Genomic DNA, 21,270 nt, shown 5'->3' with positions numbered 1-21,270 from the left:
CCATCTGTGTCGAGATACAAAGTAAACAAACACTGTACATTCCGAATAATAAAAGATAACTCAACTGTCCAAATAAAATGGACGATGTAATGCAGTCTTCTTCAAACTTATCATTACATTACTTCAAACATATCAAAGTTATAATTTTTTACTGGTGGTAGGACCTCTTGTGAGTCCGCATGGGTAGGTAACACCACCCCGCCTATTTCTGCCGTAAAGCAGTAATGCGTTTCGGTTTGAAGGGTGGGGGAGCCGTTGTAACTATTCTGAGACCTTAGAACTTATATCTCAAAGTGGGTGGCGCATTTGCGTTGTAGATGTCTATGGGCTCCAGTAACCACTTACCATGAGGTGGGCTGTGAGCTCGTCCACCCATGTAAGCAATAAAAAAAAACATTAACATTTTTATCACTTTCAATAAGCAGATGAACTTGATTTAATAAATTGAAAATAGAAATTGTTAGTATCACTATAATATCACACCACCATTATAATTGCTTCTTTGATTGAAAATTAAAATCGATCGACCTTAAAATATTTCCAGATTTAAAAATAATTGATCTATTTTATAGTCTTGCTTCTTTGATTAGAATTTGAAATCATCAAGCTATTTGATATTCATCAATAACTTGTATACAGAAAAGATACAAATGTTTTATTTTATTATAATTGGTAAAAATTAGTTAATATATCGATTGGTGATAGGAAATTTGGTTTTATTTTATTTATTTGGGAAACAAACACTACAATACAAACATATAACATTTAAAAAAATAGCTAAAACAATAACCAAATATGTTTCCACAATCAAAATTACATATAAGTAAAAAGTGAACAAAAAGAAATTAAGAAATTTAAGTTACAAAAAAACAAAAGCAACACAATACGCACACATTATTTTGTACATCAACTTACACTATAAGACTATAATACTCATCGAACCAAATCACCTTATAAATATTTTAAAATAGCTTTTCTATATGCTACAAGTGACAAGCAAAAGATGTCAGCATTAGAGAACTTAGCATCACACAACCTACAAGATCTACGGACAAAAGAGTTAGACGCATATTTCGTTCGAGCCGCTTAAGCGACATTTCACTTAATAGGCGAAGTTTATTTATCTTTGTAATTAACGATCCGTTTTCATTTGGTATTAGCATCAACACTTCGATCTTTTTAATTGAAATTCAATTAAGTTTATCTTGTTCAAATAGCTGCAGAAGTTTTTTTGTTATGTTGTTATTATTTTCCAAATTTTTCCAAATTTTAAACTCTGAATGGTTTTCCTGTAAAGTTGCAAAAATATTGCTTAAGCCAAATAGCTTTTCATCCCTCGATACGGATTCGCCATTCTAAAATCAAGATAGGAGCTCTTCCTACACTAATTTTGAATGACTACTCAAAAGTTTCATCTACGCTTTGTATTTCGTTTGATACACCAAAGCCCTCTTCGTCCAACGAATCTCAAACTTTGATGTCAAAACGGATGGTCGCTCCCTAAATTGTAAATGTCAAATTATGAAAACTATTGATCCCGCAGTAGTTGAAATTCGACTATAATTAATTGAAATGATAAGTTTGTACACTATTATGATTCTGTTTTCAAAGACTATTATTATACTTCTATAATCACAAATTTCGCCAAGACTACACTATAGAAAAATATTGATAAAGACAAACAATATTTAATCTATTCTCAATTTGACCACAGACGTCAAGAACAAAAGTTTGACAATAAATAAATAGTATGCATGCGTGTGTGCGTCAAATACATGGGAGTGTGTGTAATGCTTTTTTTATTGATTTAATGTATCTTTTATGCATTATTTTAAAAAAAAATAGCATTGTACACTCCTTCTCTATATTCTCTATAAGTCTCGAAAATTTCATACTCCTCCGTCCGCGCAATTTTCGTAAAAAGGGATACAAAGTTTTTGCTTCACGTATTAATATTATTAAAATAATACACAGATTGTTCTCGCGCAACCGCGTCCATTTTGCCGAGGCAGTCCGTCATTTACATAATGCATTCCATTTTTCACGAAATGTTGTACGTCTCTGACACATTGTTTCGTGTTTATATAACGGATAGTAAACGTCCAGTTTTTGACATCTGCCAGAACCCGTGACGCACGCGTCCAGTGCATATCTTTATATTCTTTGTAGTTTTTACATTGCTCGACCTGAAAATATTTCCGGATTTAAAAATAATTAATTGATCTATAGTCATTGAAAATTGTTTTTTTAAACAATCCTTGTCTTGAAAATTTAAAATTTTTTGACAACATCTCGTGTCAAAAGTTGTCGTTTATTCTATTAGTGGAACGTACTCGACAAATGTTCACGATTTACTTCCACGGTGAAGGAATAACATCGTGTAATAAAAATCAAACCCGCAAAATTATAGTTTGCGTAATTACTGGTGGTAGGACCTCTTGTGAGTCTGCGCGGGTGGGTACCCTTCCTATTTCTACCGTGAAGCAGCAATGTGTTTCGGTTAGAGGGGTGGGGCAGCCGTTGTAACTATACTTGAGACTTGAGACCTTAGAACTTATATCTCAAAGTGGGTGGCGCATTTACGTTGTGGATGTCTACGGCCTCCAGTAACCACTTAACACCAGGGCTGTGAGCTCGTCCACCCATCTAACCAATAAAAAAAGGCTTTTTTTTAAATAAAACTAATACTTAGGACTCGTGTCTCAAGGTTGGTTTCGGAATTTACGGTGTTGATGTATATGGGCTCCGATAACTAAAACCAATTGGGCCGAGAGATCATCCAACCATCTAAGAACAAAAAAAAAATTCGTAGCTTCACCAGAACGATTGGTCTACCAAAAAGAGTGAGATCATAAACCGAGAAATTTAAATTTTTTCAATCATAATTAAGAAGAAAACGATAATTTAAATACACCATAACACCATCCGTCGGACATTGCTTGTGATAATATGGCCAAAACCTTAATAGCCGTGTCTAGTGACACTGTATCCTTCTTTAAACGAGGTTTGCGGAGAGTATTAAGCGGTAGGCAGCGGCTTGGCTCTACCCCTTGCATTGCTGAAGTCCATGGGCGACGATAACCACTCACCATCAGATGGGCTGTATGATCGTCTGCCTACAAGGGCAATAAAAAAAATAGTTTCGAATCAATCTGCTAGCAAAAACAAAGATAGCAATTGTTATAATAGATGATGCAATAAATGGTGTGTACATAATAACGCTTTGGCTGTTATTTGATTTTGCTTTCGCACTTCTAATGTGTAACAAGATGATACTGCCGGTCCATTTGAGAATTTTACTTGACTCTTCGTCGTTACCAAACACAGCACAGTAACAGTATAACGTTTATAGTGGCTTTCGTACTGCCATTTTGTATTTTCTTTTGTTGAATTCTTGGCTGAAGCTCAATACATACGTCTGCTTTTAAAACTACCAGAAAAAAAAAAAAACATAAAATAACATAATTCTGTTAGTGACTGTCTAGAAATTAAATTAATTGTCTCGTTTCGGTTTTAATGAGCGGTAGTTTTATAAAAAAAAAAAATGTTTATAAATTTATATTTTAACGACAAAATGAAGTTTGTGTACAGTGTTTTTTACAATAAAAATGAGTGCTACCGAAGGTATGCTGAAATGTTTATTACATATGTTTGGTTTTTTTTTTATCGGATGGTACTTTCAAACTCATTCTATAATTGAATGATGCTTGATTATCGGAACCCGACAACGATAAATGTGCCAACAATCAATTTTTTTGTACCCAAAATTTATTTATCAGGTCGAAAACTGTTTTGACTAACACATATTACACATATAAGAATTGAATACCACTTTTAGATTAGCAACAGTCATTAATTCTCTAAAAATGATATCTTATCTGTCACCAATGTCGAAAAGTGTAATAGCAATCATATTGTCGAGATCGATAGTTCATTATCACACACGATCGTTGAACATCAATCGTCTCGCCAATAGCCCGACGTCACACACGTCCTTCGCTGATCGCGATACATCAAAGACTTCTTTTCCCGAACGGAAACAGAAAGAAAACAGCCGGTTTGTCGTGTGACCGAGTTTTTTGCCGTGAAATCGTTTGTGCTTTAATCACCCGCTGGGCTGCCAGACCCAGATGGACAGACGTTTCAAGGAGTTAATTTTAGAAAATATATTTTAAGAATTCGATTGAACTAGATACCGAACTTTGTGCTTGGATTTGGCTCTGAAGATGTTTGAATTTTTCAAGAAAAACCTGATTAGCGCTAATCAAAATTTCATATCTCATTCAATAATTAAAGATCAAGATAAGATGCAGAAAACTTAAACAAGAGTTGCTATGACAATACATGGTTAGTTACATTTGGTAGATCGTCTTATCTTCTACCATGTTCCTTTCAATATTATAATTTTTATAATGAAATTCCGTTTTTTGTCCACAGGTAGTGTAAAGTGAATACAAGTTCTGATGTTCGGTGATCGGGGATAACGGTGTGTGCGTGTTGAATGCAAGTGTAATCGAGCTGGCGTGGTACGGGGCCGGCGGGGGCATGCAGGCCGGGGGGGGCTGGTTCCTGCCATGGACAATGGGAATGCAGAAGTTTGCGGTAGCGTTGCCAATGGGCGGCATGGTACCATTGGTGCCTCCGCTCTTGGCAGCGTTACCGCCCGCACCGCCCCCTCTTCGGCTTATAGCCCCACCGCAGATACAACATCAGGCGCAACCAGGCAGAAAGGTAGGATACGCAAGTCCATAATAAAAGTAATTTGGGCATAAGCATCCCCGCACTTATTTACGTTTTAAAATTATGATCTCATACATATACCGAAATACTTAGAGTAATATCTACGTTTAGTTTAATTTTCCTCGCCAAGATACCTACAGTGAGGAAATAGACAAATCATTATAATTAACAGTAACTATATCAATAATTATTCTGAACTATAATTTTGTTGATCAATTTAATATTGAAGACTAATGATGAATCTAATTACAAAATGTAACATGAATGAAGCATTTTCTATACTACGTCACAACACAAAATAGTAGATGAACTGCACGTTAAAATAGAGTATGATAATGGTTGCTTGACAATGCGAAGTACATTACGAAAGGGAATTGAAATTATATCAATCCTTAAACGAAATCCACAATATTGAAGTACAGCATATTCATAAAGTAAGGTTCTAAAAGAACAAAAGAAAAATACACATTTAAGAAAAACCATTTCAAATGCGCATATTTCGTACGGAGCATTTATTTCAAGGAATCCGAATATTCCATTGAAACCACCAGATCATAACTCTAGTCTATTGGTCTCCTTAACAATGCGCCAACACAATCAGCCTGTCCCATCTCCAATAAAACGGAGGCATACATTTCCTTTCATTCCTTAAAAAGAATCCTCTTTGTAATTCTTTTATTTTACCTGTAAAGACCTACGCATATTGTGGTCGTTAGGAGACTCTGTTTTTTTTTTTTAAATAATAAATCCATTATATAAATTTACATGCGATGGTATTCATTTAGTCTAATTTATAAAGCTACTAATGCCTAATAATTTACATATTTTATTATGGCATTCTTTTTTATGAATTACTAACGTGAATATGTCAAATCGTATAATAGGTATACTACCATGCGAAGTAACAACAGTCAGTTCATATGTTAACTTAAGTTATGCACATCGCAAACACATCATATTACCCATAATAATTTTATTATCGTCGAACACACGATGAAGGAACAGCAACGTGTAATAAAAGTCAAACCCGCTGAATTTATAAGTTTGCATAATTATCGTTTGTATGGCGTATTGTGGTGAGCACGCATGGATATTCTGAACAATTATGAGTTCTAGTTTGAAATATCGGATATACGTACTGAAATGGGGCAGAAAGATCCTGGAGTGGCGACCACGTACTGGCAAGCGCAGTGTGGGACGGCCACCTACTAGATGGACCGACGACCTAGTAAAAAGCGCTGGGTCTCGTTGGATGCAGGTGGCAATGGACCGGTCACACTGGAAATCTATTGGAGAGGCCTATGTTCAGCAGTGGACGGCGATAGGCTGAAATGATGATGATGATGATGATGATGTACTGAAAGTTCTTTGGACGAAATTGGGCGACGCCAATCGGATATGACAATACTAATGAGTTCAACTAACCACGTCAAACCAAACAGGCCGTGAGCTCAACTACTCTTAACGTAACGCATAAGAAGTCATTGCGTATAGGGACGCAGCATGATAGATGAATATGATTTCCATGATCCAATAAAATCCATTTTACCCAATATTAATTTCATCTGTGTGCATTCCCTAAATATCGAAGTCGTCAAACGCTCAGTGTTCAAAGCTAACTATTGTGTGGGAACAAAAACGACGTAATAGAAAGAAAAAAAGGCTGACAAGGGTTCAGTATCTATTACTGGAGGTAATTTAGAACTGATGGGAGGCGGCGAGGTCTCTGCTCTAGGGTTTCTAATAAAAATTCGTATTGAATTCTGTTAATAAGAACGTTTGTTATGGTAAAGATTGGATTCGTACGTTTTCGGTTCGAAGTTTCAAATCGTTTGTGTAATAGGAAACAAAAAAATGTAGTATTAGTGCATTATTTTGTTTTGTTTGTATTGTTTTGAGCCATTGGTCTTTGCGTATGACAAAAATATGCGAATAACAATTTGAGAAAATTGAGAATTTCAAATAAACTTTTAAAGCGTTTTGTACATACTTTTTTAATGCTTTTAATCAAAATATCTATCAGAGCTGTGGAAGAATACTCTCGAATTCTCTAAACCACAACAAGTAGTAATACCTCATTCTCCATTCACTCTTCTTAAGCACTAAATACTAAAGACGCCAAGGTTATAAGTTTCCAAATGATTTACTGTGATTTTAATAAGGAACAAATCGTCCCTTTCCGTGTAAAATCTCTAACGTCGATGTCTTTATTTGGGAGCTGTCCCTTTATTTCATTAATCTTAAATTTGCTATTATTAACTGAATATCGGTGGGACAGGCTTAACTTGTACTCGTCTATGTTTGGTGCAAGTTAAAAGATTATGAGTCTGTTAAAGTTTGCGAATTTGAAATTGACGGTGTTTTTTTATAACTTAGAATTTTTTATATTATTTTGAAAACACATGTATAAAGTGTTGGGACTTCCTTTTCCTTATTCCTTCCTCAATCCCCTATCCACGCCATCTGTTGACACTACAAGAAAAACTACGTGCGTATAAAAATGGCGCGAAGTGTGTAAAAAAAACTAAAACATGGTGCCGGTGCAAAAACAATAAAATTGTGATTTGTTGATCAATCAGCACATATAACTCTCGCCAGTGAGAAAATTGAATCAACGAAATACAGAGTGAGTCCTAAATCTTATCCTTTTCTCAGTCCCAAACATATCTAAATTCAAAACATAAAGCTCTAGTAATTGCTTGAAAATTACAAAATAATTATCCCAAAATATGATTCAATCAATAATTTGGGTCATTTGTAAAATGGTTTTTACAACTGACCCAAATTCAAACCAAGACCCAAGTCAAAATTTAAAGTAATGCTCATAAAAAGTATTGCTTCGGTATTCCTATAGCAAAGTGGAGACGTTTCGCGAAGCAGTCTGTATTTGGTACAATATCGTTAAATTGGTCCGAATGTTTACTTTCGGAGCTTGTTTCATGTATGGTGTTATCATAGCTGTTATAACATGTCATTCTTCAAGCGAGAATCACGGCGGTTCCATTTCGTGACCCTTCTTTCAAAAGCAACACAAATCTGCAACATTTCTTTGAAATAATAGCTAGCGCGATTCATGCGTACTTTGGTGTATTTACTCTGATATGAACGCGTGTAAATGTCGTCGCCCAAAACACGTCATTACGGATCCTTCCGATCCATTAACGGTGATTTTAGGTACCACAAGCACCTGTCACCGTCCTCGTCGAACCCGTCCCTTGCGACGAAGGGCTCGACGAGCGAATTAACCCACAGACACAGCCCACTGAGTTTCTCGCCGGATCTTCTCAGTGGGTCGCGTTTCCGATCCGGCGGTAGATTCTGCGAAGCACTGCTCTTGTTAGGGCCAGTGTTAGCAACACTCCGGTTTGAGCCCCGTGAGCTCACTTACACGTCAGGGCGAAGCTGAAATAGCCTCTCAAGGCTATCAGCATAGGTAGGGAAAAAAAAAGTGTAACTTTTTTTTAAAATGCTTTGTAAAGGTACACTAAGTCGCTTTCTCTTGTGGCTTTAGAGGCCTTGTAAGTAATTGGTACTAGTTCTAAGGTCGGGTAGACCGTTTAATCGTCCCGGCATCGTGTCATCGGATTAAAGTTAAAAGCCTTTACACCGCTCAGCTACTCTTGTATCAAAACAAATTAAGTTCTCTGACGATAATAGCTTTTCTCTGAGAGCTGTCAGTTTTTGTTTTGTTGCCCGTTCAAATGCCATTAAAATTATATTCATGAACGTCCATATTCCGACATTAACAATACTGGATGCAAATTTATCTTCAATACCACTGTACGTACATATGTATCTGTTGAGGAGGTAATGACGATCCATTGGTGTTGAGCGTTTACTGGAGCTTCAAGCTTACTCGAGGATACATCTCATCCCAAATGCGGCTTTCTTGAGTAATTTGTTAATTAGTCTCAGATTCATTGTAACAATGGCTGAGTACCTCTTGATTGAAACGCGCGATGGTGATGGTTTTTTAGAAGAATCTGCGCGACACGATAACCCTATTATTATGGTTGCCTCTACATACCCAATCTAGGCGACTAAGCAACATAGAACGCCATCCTCCTAAACACGTAATTCCGGATCAGATCCTCACCACCCACTCCCACCCCGGACACACGCTCGGTGCTTTTAGTCATTCCAAGCATCGATCAGCAATCCATTTTTTTAAGGGATTTTATGAGCTGGTAACTAAGACCTTTAAGTCATGTCTTATTTTAGTTGATATTCACATATTTATGAAAAATAAAATTATGGAGTAAAATGAAATGAAGATGATTAATTTGAGATATTAATCAACTGGGATAAAATATAATCTCAATAAAATGGTGGCCATTTACTGAGATTTTTTTCAGTGGACTTTTTGGAGGATCCCGAGAAGTTACGTCCAGCGGCTTTGTTTCATTTTCCCACATTTGTGCACTTTCACAGATATTGACAGTTAGGTCATGTTTCACCATCAGTTCATGAACCACCGTTATTACACATTTAAACCTGAAGAAACACTAAATAAACAAAATAAAACAAATCACACAACTTCACTCCTCGCGATCCCGCCAAAAAGTCCGTCAGCGGTCCATTGTCAAAATGCACAGATTATAATAATTGTACTATGCAACGCTTTTGCTAAGCTAATAACAGTAAAACCATACGTATATCGATTAGATAGATTAGCTATTCACTTAAAATTTCGAGCGTTACAATAGTAACTGATAACTTTGAAATTAATTGCTTACAATTTTGTTAATCTATCTATATATATAAAATTAATTGCTGTTCCTTAGTCTCGCTAAACCTCGAGAACGGCTGGATCGACTTGGCTAATTTTGGTCTTGAATTATTTGGGGAAGTCCAGAGAAGGTTTAAAAGGTAGATAAATATGAAAATATCGGAATTAAATAAAAATAACTATGTTGTTTTCCATAATGGATAATTCGAACTACGGATATAATTATGAGTATCGTGTAAAATATAGAGAAGATAATCTTTTAAAAACTTTGATTTAATTTTAGATCCTGCGATGCTCTATAACATGATAAATGTTGTGGAGTCTGGTAAATCTATATCTGTAAACATTATGTTTCCGCTTCATGTAGTTATCTCGTTTATTAAATTGATGTATATTCAGAAACAAGGTTAAATTTTCATATTAATTAAGATAAAAATAGAAAACATTTAACAAAATATGACCGAGTCAATTCATAGAGAAAAATGTAACGTTTTGTTATTTTTTACAACAAATCGATCGTGCTCTTTGTGTCGGGATTTTCTAAGCTTTTTCAGTCTTTTCCTTAGTGTGTTTTCTTTATGTGAATTAGCGAGTTCACGACCCCCCTGATATTAATTAGTGTTCAGGGCCCATAGACATCAGTACCCAAACGCTGTCATCGGCCACAACAAACGTGTGATTAAGCCGTAAAGCTATTTTTAGATACGACTCGCAAAATTCGAAGAAGTTAATTTGTTTATTTATTTTTAATTAATTTTAAGATTGAAGATCAATCTAAAGAACATACTAAAGTCGTAATTTAAATCGCTCCAACAGACAGCTCTGACCTAAGGGCGTATTGTATTCATGTGTAAATTGAAGTAAGCTAATGTCCGGACCTATGGTGGCTATTACCCCATGATTTACGGTCAAAAACATCCCATATATTATATGGCGTCTTCGTAACATGTTAATTTTAGTTTCTTTCTGATTAGCAGCCTCACGACGGCTGTCTTATCCAAATTGTATAGTTTTTGGCTTGGGAGAGTAGCCATTAAAATCCTTTTTTTTTTTTTCGGGGCGGCTATAGTTCGTAAGCTGATGGGCTTAAGATTGGTTTTAGAATTGAACTTGTCCTGGTGGATCTTTTGTTGGCTTCTAAATAACAGGTTCGTTCGAATCCAAAATATATGTTATACATATTAAACGATGTAAACACAAAAAAGCGTGGAAGATTTATACTTGGCAGTGAATATTTCAGAATATGCAGAGGGCTTTGTCAGCTTTGAATTACCTAGTCTGGTCTCACGGACATTGATCGATGGAACTGTGAGAGTTCTAGAAATTCTCAAAGACAACGTAAATGATGTCAAACTAAACAGATTATAGAAATGCCTTATTGATAAAAACGCTCTGGAATTGGATTACCAAAGTAAGCATGTCTTTTCATGCGTACCACGGCTATTCCCCTGGCATTTTTGACGTCCATGAGCGACGGTCGCCACTTACCATCAACTGGGCTGTGTGCTTATTTTCCTTCTTTTTATTGCTTAGACGGGTGAACGAGCTCACGGGCCACCTGATGTTAAGCGGTTACCGGAGTCCATAGACATTAACAACGTGAATTCCGCAATCATGGATGACCGCATCCACATTGAGATCTTTGTGTACCAGTAAACCAGTTCACTCGATAGGTAGTAAAATATACAAAAATGACACCAATCACAATTGATAAATAATACTTAATTCAATTAAGTAACAAGAAATCGTCAATAATTTTGTGTAAAATTTCCGTGATACTAATACACTACTACTGCCCTTCACATCACCAACCGAATCCAAAACGATCGATCAAATTAATTATACCCTAGAAACACAAACGTAAAAACCACACTGACATCAAAACACTTCAACTGTAAACCCTTGAGAATAAAGTCTATATTTAACTGTGCGTAGCTCGGATATCCGCCTAAAAAGAACTAAACCAATGAGTCTTTAACTCGCCACTTATAGTACTGCTTATACGGCCGCATACCGTAATTCTTTTCATTCGATTTTTACTAATCGTTGCCATGAAACATATTTGTAACAAGTATAATTACAAGCTTTTTATTTAGACACACTGAACAGGCTGGATTGGTGGTGTTGAGGTTTGACTTTTTTTGTTTTCAAAATACTTTTTTAAGAACAGAAAATCTCACGAACGATCCTTAATGAAGATCAATAAATACTATCTATACTAATATTGTAAAGCTGAAGAGTTTGTTTGTTTGAACGCGCTAATCTCAGGAACTACTGGTCCGATTTGAAAAATTATTTCAGTGTTAGATAGCCCATTCATTGAGGAAGGCTATATATACATCACGCTAATACCAATACAAACGGAGCACCAATACAGAATGTTTCAAAAATGGTTTTTTTTTTCTTTCTACGCAAATAAAGTCAGTCGCAGGGAAAATTTAGCGTAATGCTCAAGTAACTATTCCGCGCTGACGAAGTCGCGGGCAAAAGAAGCTAGTTATTATATAATATGGCTGATACTTGGGGTGCTATTGTTAGTATGAGATGATCCCCTCGAAGAATCACACAACGCGCTACCAGTGCTGAGCATAACTGCAGCCAATCACTCCATAATGCGTTCATATCTGTAGCATACGTTCGGCTCCGATTTGTCTTTCTGAAAACCCTCATTTTATATCGGTCCTTACAATCCAGTTCCGTTCAAGGTAGACTTCTACAGCTACCAGAGCCATGAGCTCTAATAACTATCTTCCGCAATACCCAATAATCCCTTGGAACTAAAAACCCTTCTGCCGTGAAGCAGTAATGCGTTTCGGTTTGAAGGTTGGGGCATTCAAACATACGAGTCTTTGTCTTTATATAATCTATTGCGTTTTTTTTTTTTTTTTGTTCGCAGTAAGCTATGAACAAAATAAATAAATCGAATAAAAATAATGAATATCTCAGCAAAGCCACGCGGCAGCAGTGGGCTTAATATTTTCATATCATAACATTGCTTTTGCAATTCAAATTTAATTTACATAGAATTACGTTACGAATTCGGTTGTGCGGAAAATACGGCTCGTTTAAACATGTGCTACTTTAAATGTTTTCTAAAGTATTGATATATTTTTTTATTTGTATATTAATTGTTTTTTTTTGTCTGAAATCTACTGACACAAAAATTCTGCCTGCATTTTAAATGTCAAGCAAACTTGGTTTTGAACGGTAAATCAACCGATCTTCATAAATCAGTATTCATTGTATCGATTTTATTATTCCGAATTCTCTGAATATCAAATGGCCGAGAAAATGTCATTAAAAAAGTCCGCGTATAAAACCTAATTTCTTTTCACAAATTTCAATAATATAATTAAATGGTTGGTGACATAATGATGAAATGAAATGGCGACAGGTCTCTGCAACAGCGTTTGATCGTAGAATGCCCCTTCAACTCAAGGGAAAAGTTTTCAAAACGATCATTAGACCTTTCGTGCTGTATGGATCTGAATGTTGGGCGACAAAAGTAAAGCATAAAAGAGATGGATGATGAGATGGATGCGTGGAGTGACAAGAATGGACAAGATAAAGAATGAGTATATCAGAGGGAGTGTGAAAGTGGCCCCGGTAAACAACAAATTAAAGAGCGGACGGTTAGCGTGGTGTGGACATGTGATGCGTAGAGAGGAGATACATGTGACTAGGAGATGTATGGAAATGGTAGTGCAAGGTAGAGGGAGAAGAGGTCGACCGAAGAAGACATGGATGGAGTGTGTGAATGACGATATGAGAGAGAGAGGAGTGAGTGTTGTGATGACGGCTGATAGAAGAGAATGGAAGAGAAAAGTTTGCTGTGCCGACCCCACCTAGTGGGATAAGGTGGAGAAAAAAAAAGAGGTTGGTGACATAATGTCTAATGTCTGTCGTTTTGTTTACAAAAATCTCAAATTTCCCCTAAAAATAACACACACTGTAAGACATTTTCCAACTTAGGCGTTTAACCGCTTTCGCGTTGTTCTTTGGCGTGCGAGTTTGACATGTGTCATTTCTGACGTCTTAGCCAACTAATAATGTCAGTGGCCTTTCGTATGCATCGAAAAAGAAATTGTTGCACCTCAAGCGTTGCGTGCCGATTATTAATCGCTTCATTGATTTTAGTATAACTTTTTCTATAGTTGACAAGGCGTTGAAACCAGTATTAAGACCGGTTAATTTTTTACACGCGCGTTACGTATTCTATTTTTAAAAATAGGATTCTAGAATTTCTAGTTCTTTCGCTTTGTGCGAACCGATATGAGTTTTTTTTTTTTCTTTTCCAACAGGCTTAGAATTGTTTACCGTGAAAGGCTTCTTGGCTTTAACGCTATGTTTTAATGCAACAGGTCTGGGACGATGTAACATTCATCAATGCCAAGAATGAATTAAAGTCTTGTTTATTACTTGATAGCGCCTTTTTGTAATTATTAAGATTTATCACGTTTATCGCGTTAATTTGCAATTAAATTTTATGTGCAATCAATATTTTTTGTTCAGTGCTATTTTTGCAATTAAGTACAGAGACAACCAGCATGAAGGCATTGTTTAAACTAAAATCGAACAAAAAATTTGCCAAATAAAATTTTCGAAAATCGATTTACCCATGATTTTGGGGCCATTTAAAATTAGAAACACTTTTGTTTGTATTTATTGAACTTGTGTTGTATGTTCCAGATTGATGCGAAGTGGAATAATATAATTGAAAAAAAAAAGTTGAGAAAGAAACATTCGATGACATATAATATTTTATAACAATTAGATTTTTTTATTATTATTTAAATGGGTGGACGAGCTCACGGCCCACCTGGTGTTAAGTGATTACTGGAGCCCATAGACATCTATAACGTAAATGCCGCCACTTACCTTGAAACATGATTCCTAAGGTCTCAGTTTTTACAGTACAACGGCTGACCGCCCTTCAAACCGAAACGCATTACTGCTTCAGATTCGAACTTCGTTGCATCCCCTGATACGAAAGCACCGGGCGTCTTATCCTTTAGGCCACGACGACTTCAATTATAATTCTAATTTGAAAATTTTACACTAAATAATCTTTAACATCGCTCAAAGAAAGGTTATAAGTATGTTCAAAGTATACAGGAGTACCTAACTTATATCTAAAAGTCATTATTTTAAACATTTTATTAAGTGACAATTTTTGTCAGTAATTAACTTATTAATAATTTATAAAATATTATTTCATCGCATCGCGTAGCTTCGTTAGGATGTATGTATTAAAAATCGAACCGTGCACGGCCATCAACCCATGACGATTCAATTTACGTACAATCGTGTATCGATAATTCATAATCGTTTTTAGGTAAAGTATCGATACATATGTACATAGATTTACTCGCGTGTTACCATGAATAATTCGATTTCGAACAAAACTCATTCTCAGGGATGCGGAGTGCTCGTCTACGCTGCAAATCGAACAAGCGTTTATTTATTTGTTATAACGAGCAGACTAGTTCACGACATATTCACGATGTTAACTCATTATAGGAACGCTCCCTACAACCGCATTCAGTCCACATTAAAACACGAGGTCTGACTTGTACTAGAATAAAAATAATAATATAATACAAAATCATAATACGAGAGTCTTTTTCTTCTTTGTCTCCACCTTATGCCACTAGGTGGGGTCGGCACACCGAGTTTTTCTATTCCATTCTCTTCTATCAGCTGAAATGTCAACACTCACTCCTCTCTCTCTCTCATATGGTCTTTTACACGCTTCATCCATGTCTGCTTCGGTCGACCTCATTATTTTTTTTCCTACCTCTGCTGATAGCCTTGAGAGGCTATTTCAGTTTCGCCTTAACATGTGGGTGAGCTCACGGGGCTCAAACCGGAGTATTGCTAACACTGGCCCTAACAAGAGCAGTGCTTCGCAGAATCTATCACCGGATCGGAAACGCGACCGACTGAGAAGATCCGGCGAGAAACTCAGTGGGCTGTGTCTATGGGTTAATTCGCTCGTCGAGCCCTGCGTCGCAAGCGACGAGTTCAACGAGGGCAGCGACCGGTGCTTGTGGTTCCTAAAAGCACCGTTAATGGATCGGGAGGATGCGTAATAACATGTTGTGGGTGACGTCGACTATTTACTATTCGGTCTACAGGATCGGGTATGTAATTCCTAACAGCCACGACAAGAGGATTCTCATGTCGTGCCGCCTTCTCAAAGTGGCCCAATGATGCCGACTGTAGATACTTATGGTCATCAATATAGTAGAAGCCAATTAAATATGCAGTTCCCGGGTGGCAACCGCGAACCGGAAGACGTAGCGGGAGCAGACTTCCCACAAGGTGGACCGACGGACCTATTGAGGTTCGCGGGATGCTGCTGATCCGATCCGATGATGCTGATCTGCTGAATGCAACCAGGACTGGTCGTTGTGGCGAGGCTTGGAGGAGGACTATGTGCAGTAGTGGACGTCTGTGGGCTAAAAGATAGATAGATCTATATATTAATACGTGAAGCAAAAACTTTGTATCCCTTTTTACGAAAATTGCGCGGACGGAGGAGTATGAAATTTTCCACAATTATAGAGAATATAGAGAAGAAGTGCACAATGCTAATATTTTTTTTTAAATAATGCATAAAGCGTACATTAAATCAATAAAGAAAACATTACACACACTACGTACCATGTATTTGACGCACACACGCATGCATACCATTTATTGTCAAACTTTTGTTCTTGACGTCTGTGGTCAAATTGGGAATAGATTAAATATTGTTTGTCTTTACTAATATTTTTTTATAGTGTAGCCCGAAATTTGTGATTATAGAAGTATAAAATACAATCATAATAGTGTATAAACTTTTTATACAATTCCAATTAATTAAAGTCGAATTTCGACTACTGTGGGACCTCTAGTATTAAGAATAACCCTAAAAGTACAGGTCAAATCTTGATAAAATTTAAACGGAACCACACGATAGGCACCTTTTAAATAATTAAAATCGGTACACCTAAACAAAAGTCCTGATATATCTGACAGGCACATAACAAAAATTCAGTCGAATTAAGGAACTCGATCCTCTTTTGAACTGGTTTCAAAACCACTACTCTATTGTTCAAACTGAAGGATAATCACTATGGAGTAAATATATGCCGGACTTAATACTAAGATGACCAAACCCACGGACTTAGTTTCAAATCTGCTCCCTTATGATTAAGGTGAGTATTTCACTGCGAACAAAATAGTATCAGAATAGTAGTCATCCATCAATTAAGTGTCATTAGTTTGCTATCCCCGCACTATTGGATCTCATTAACGATTGTTTGTTGGTATTATTACTCGATAATTTTCCCTGTTTTGTATCCGAATGATTGATTCGAATGGATCCAAACCGAATCACTTCACAAACATTAGTGGTCGACCGCAACTGTTTGGACAACCGATTTTATAACATTCCATTTTGAAATTCAAATCACTTGTTTGTGCTTTTTTGTTTTTATTATATTAATTTATTTCATTGAAATAAGCTCGTTGTAAGTTTGCGGGGTGCGGTAGAGAGCACTCTCATTGCACTTCATTGTGGGTTTTTAGGATAAGCTAGATAGATAGGTTTTTTTAGAATTTTTGGATCCAGTGCAGATAGACTGATAGATAGATAGACTCTGTGCTATTTTAAAAGTGTATAGATAAAATTTATTATTTACTAAGAATCTGCCTATCCCTAATTATAAATTTACATATATTAAGTGAGGTTTCCAGTTCAAGATAATTATTCTCAAAATTTCGCGAAAATTGTCCAAACTTTAGCGATTCTTGATAGTCTCTTCCGATATATGCCAATTGTCTAATATTGTGCATTGACTCAAAGTACGTAACAAGTAAGCAGGGAATTAAAAGCCTAGGAATAGTTAAGAAACATTAGAGAATACAGTAGAAGCAAAGGCAATTGTTTAGCTTGCTTTAGTATTTTAATATCAATCTCAATGTGCAAATCGTATATTTTAGCTTGAATCTATAGCTAGCATAGACATAGATCATAAGCGCTATGCAAGTCCAGTTTTTGAAGTGAAAACTTCTTTAGAATCGTTGTGATTTCAAACCGGATGCAACGGAAAAAACGACAGGTAAGAGACACAAATACAAAAATGTGTAGGATGAAGCCAGCAAAGAATGAGACAGAAATATACATACTATTTAATACAGCGCCATCTGTGAGATTTTTTAATACTAACGTGTGTATGAAAGCTCTTGTAGTGAATTTTAATTTAGGATTATACGTGAAATTAAAATATCAATTCACAGAGGGCGCTACCTTACAATTATTTACTAATGACAAAATTTGACATATACTTAAGACGTTTAGGATAATTGTATTTTAATTTTGGAAGGTTTCACTTCTACCACGTGTGAATTGCACACATGTATTTTTTTTGTTTTATCAGTAAATCCGTAACACTGTACGAATGCAGAGGAATCCCAACTGATGCGTACTTATTTTGTATAAATCACGATTTATATTACACGAAAACGATCGAACTCGCCCGCAAAACATGTAATATTGGTAATATGTCATTACATCACAATGAAAATGTACCTTTACTATTACAACAACCAATTTAAATTTACCATAACCTCAATTTTACTCTTCGATATTCAACTTTATGTAACGAAAACATAAAATTCAGTTCGATCTTGTATTTAGAAAGCAGAGAAGTGAAAGATTTGAGTTTTATTTTCATAGGAATAAAGTTGAGAATGTATTGAAGTGTATTTTTTGTAAGGTTTCGGTTTGGAGCCGTGCACATTGAAATCAATTTCCGGTTCTCTTTTACATAAAATATTGAGATGAGACTTTACGATGAGCTGTCTTGCGTCTTATTGTTGTTGTTTTTTCAATAGTACATTCGTAATAAAATCTGTAATTTTTTTATTTTACATCATCCTACAATAAAATACAGGATACGATATATACGACTATGGCTTTAGGTAAAACCCCTCAATACGAGGTAGATCATGAACTCGACAAACTATAGGTTACAATAAGAAAAACGTAAATTCTTATGAACGCACGTAAGAAGTTATACTTCTTTGGTGTAATTGGTTTATTTATCAAACTAACATTCACAAAGTCGCAACTGCCATTCGAGAAGCTGAGGACCGGACGAGATGGAAACAGCTCACGAGACAGGCCACGGTCAAGTTTCAGGGACACGACCTTCAGCAATGAAGAAAGCGACGAAGAAGAAGAGACAAGATGAATGAAATGATTCACATGCTTTAAAAAACAATAAAGTCCTGCCAAAGATGTCAAAAGAGGCGTAACCTAAAAAAACACTCTTTTTGCACAAAATGTAAATATTCTAGTAAATTGTAATGCAGTGGTTAGAGCTGAAACCGCTTAGAAGCAGTCATGGGTCCGGCAGACCTTACTATTGGATAAACAGAATCACCATACACGAAAAAGAACTTCAAATTATACAAAACCGTTCGCGATCGTTAAGATTCATTACGTTTTATTGTGTTCGGTTTGGCTCGACGAAACATCGAAAAAGAGCAAATCGTCCAACGCTGCAACGTTCTTCTCTCGAATTAAGTCGTGGAGCCCTTCATATAGTGTACCCAAATATAAGCTACATATAATCCAAATTAATTTACCACATATCAATTGACTCGGTGGTGCGCTATTTAACCCCCCAGACTGTTGCGCCAAGGGTTGTGAGTTCGATTCCCACATCGGGCAAACATTCGTTTGATGAACAGGTTTGTTTGCTCTTTATCTTGTTGCTTATTGTCTATATGTCTATATATGTTAACATACATAAGTATGTGCGTTAGACTCTGGTACTTATAACACAGGGAATCCTAATTTGGGGCCGAATGACCATACGTGATCTCTTCCCAGTTATTATTATTAATTACAATTCAATGTATTCACGTGTTGCCTTTTTTCCTTTATTTATTTATAACTAAAACAACCTTCACGGTTAGGAACAGGCTATCGAAATTGGTAAATTGTACAATTTAACAGAAAGAAACAATCAAAATGTATAGCCGCAACCAGTCTAATTCGTTCCAGAATTTAGGCACATGACTTTATTGTCCGAGTCCAGATATGAAGCGGATGCATGGAGTCTGGAAACATTTAATTTCATCTAAGAGAAGATTGAGTGTGCCAGGCTCGCTGCAAACCAGAAAAGTGACGATTACTCGTCAGGGGCATTACATGTATCCACATTAATGATACCAACGACAACTCTGACAACAGTAATACGGCAAAGAAACATTAGCATAGTCAGGGAGAGGTAATAGATGAAGTTTTCCACAAAGATAACAACAATAAATATAAACGACCAATCAATCAACCCGAATCCTTTGTCCATCGGTAAAATACAAATTAAAATATCTTCAGAGATAAGGATTTAAAAAGAGTGTGTGTATCCTTAACACAGAATCAATTCCAGAAACTAGCGACGTCATCGGGAAGTATGGTCTGGGCACTAGAAACGAACGTGGACAAAGGCTTGCGGAGTTCTGTATTGGTAGAGGTCTGAGTATTACGAATACAATGTTTCAGCACCATAAGAGGCGACTGTACACATGGAGATCTCCTGGCGATCGATTCAGAAACCAGATAGACTATGTATTAGTGGACAAGCGCTGGAGATCTTCCGTAAAAAATGTAAAGACCTTTCCTGGGGCCGAATGTGGTTCTGATCACACACTGCTCGTCGCCTTCTTCTCCCTCCGGCTTAAAGCTGTCCACCAAAACTCACGACTCAAACCTAGATCACTAAATCCAATAGAAGAAGCTCATTTTCGGAATTTGATTGAAACAAAGCTTGCCAAATCCCCTTTATCACTGACGGAGGATGCAGAATCTATGTGGATGAATCTGGAAAGTAAAATAAATGATGCCCTCGTAGATGTTACCTCTCAAAGAGAAAAAGATCCCAGGAGATCCACATGGATAACAGACCAAACATGGAGCCTAATCCAGCGCAGAAAAGATGTCAAAGTCAGAGGCCTACAGAATCCTGAGATACGTAGGGAATACTCTGAGATTTGTAAAGCAGTCCAAAGAGAATGCCGCAGAGACAAAAATAAATTTATTATGGGCATATGTCGAGAGGTGGAATCACACGCGCTAAAGCTGCAAACCTCAGATCTGTTCAAGAAAGTCCGTCTGCTAAGTAGAAAATTCAAGCCCAAATCTTGGGTCATAGAAAACTCTGAAGGACTACCACTGCATGAACTGCACGAAATCACGGAACGCTGGCGTGGCTACTGTGAGCAACTCTATAAAGCTCCCCATGAATCTACCGAAAGCCGGTTCGACTGGAAAGATCTTGAATTGGAGCCTAATATTCTGAGATCAGAGGTAACGGGTGCAATCGACCGGCTCAAATCAAAGAAGGCTCCCGGACCTGACGATATCACATCGGAGATCCTCAAGGCTCTTGGTGACAATGGCTTGGATGTACTCCATAAGATTTGCAATCACGTATGGCAAAACGGTGAATGGCCCAAAAACTGGACGCGGTCTGTAATTATCCCACTGCACAAGAAAGGTTCAACTAGAAAATGTGATAATTACCGCACCCTGGCCCTCATCTCTCACGCTAGCAAAGTTCTTTTGCATGTAATAAACAGCAGGATTCGTTACTATTTGGACTGGCAGATCCCGCAGGAACAAGCTGGATTTGTAAAAGGCAAGGGCACGAGGGAGCAAATACTGAACGTGAGACAGATTGTGGAAAAGTGCTACGAATTCGACACGCCGGTCATCATGTGTTTCGTTGACTATAGTAAGGCTTTTG

At 36.7% G+C, this 21,270-nt stretch overlaps 1 protein-coding gene across 6 annotated transcripts in view; it reads left to right on the top strand.

Annotated features, from left to right (window-relative positions):
- The window catches only part of LOC101737404 (pseudouridylate synthase RPUSD2), a 508,157-nt gene that overhangs the window by 406,282 nt on the left and 80,605 nt on the right, over positions 1-21,270 (top strand). For 2 of the 6 annotated variants that reach the window (XM_012692956.4, XM_062668078.1), the window contains exon 2: positions 4,438-4,731. The exons of the other annotated variants lie outside the window; for them this stretch is intronic. In XM_012692956.4, coding sequence (XP_012548410.1) covers positions 4,546-4,731 — 186 coding nt within the window. In that variant the 5' untranslated portion in view covers positions 4,438-4,545. The remainder of the gene's footprint in view (positions 1-4,437; positions 4,732-21,270) is intronic. 6 annotated transcript variants of the gene reach the window in all.

Source organism: Bombyx mori, chromosome 4 (genome assembly GCF_030269925.1).
Source record: "Bombyx mori chromosome 4, ASM3026992v2".
Lineage (NCBI taxonomy): Eukaryota > Metazoa > Arthropoda > Insecta > Lepidoptera > Bombycidae > Bombyx > Bombyx mori.
Note: the sequence above shows the minus strand (reverse complement) of the source record. Positions and strands in the feature narration are given on the sequence as shown.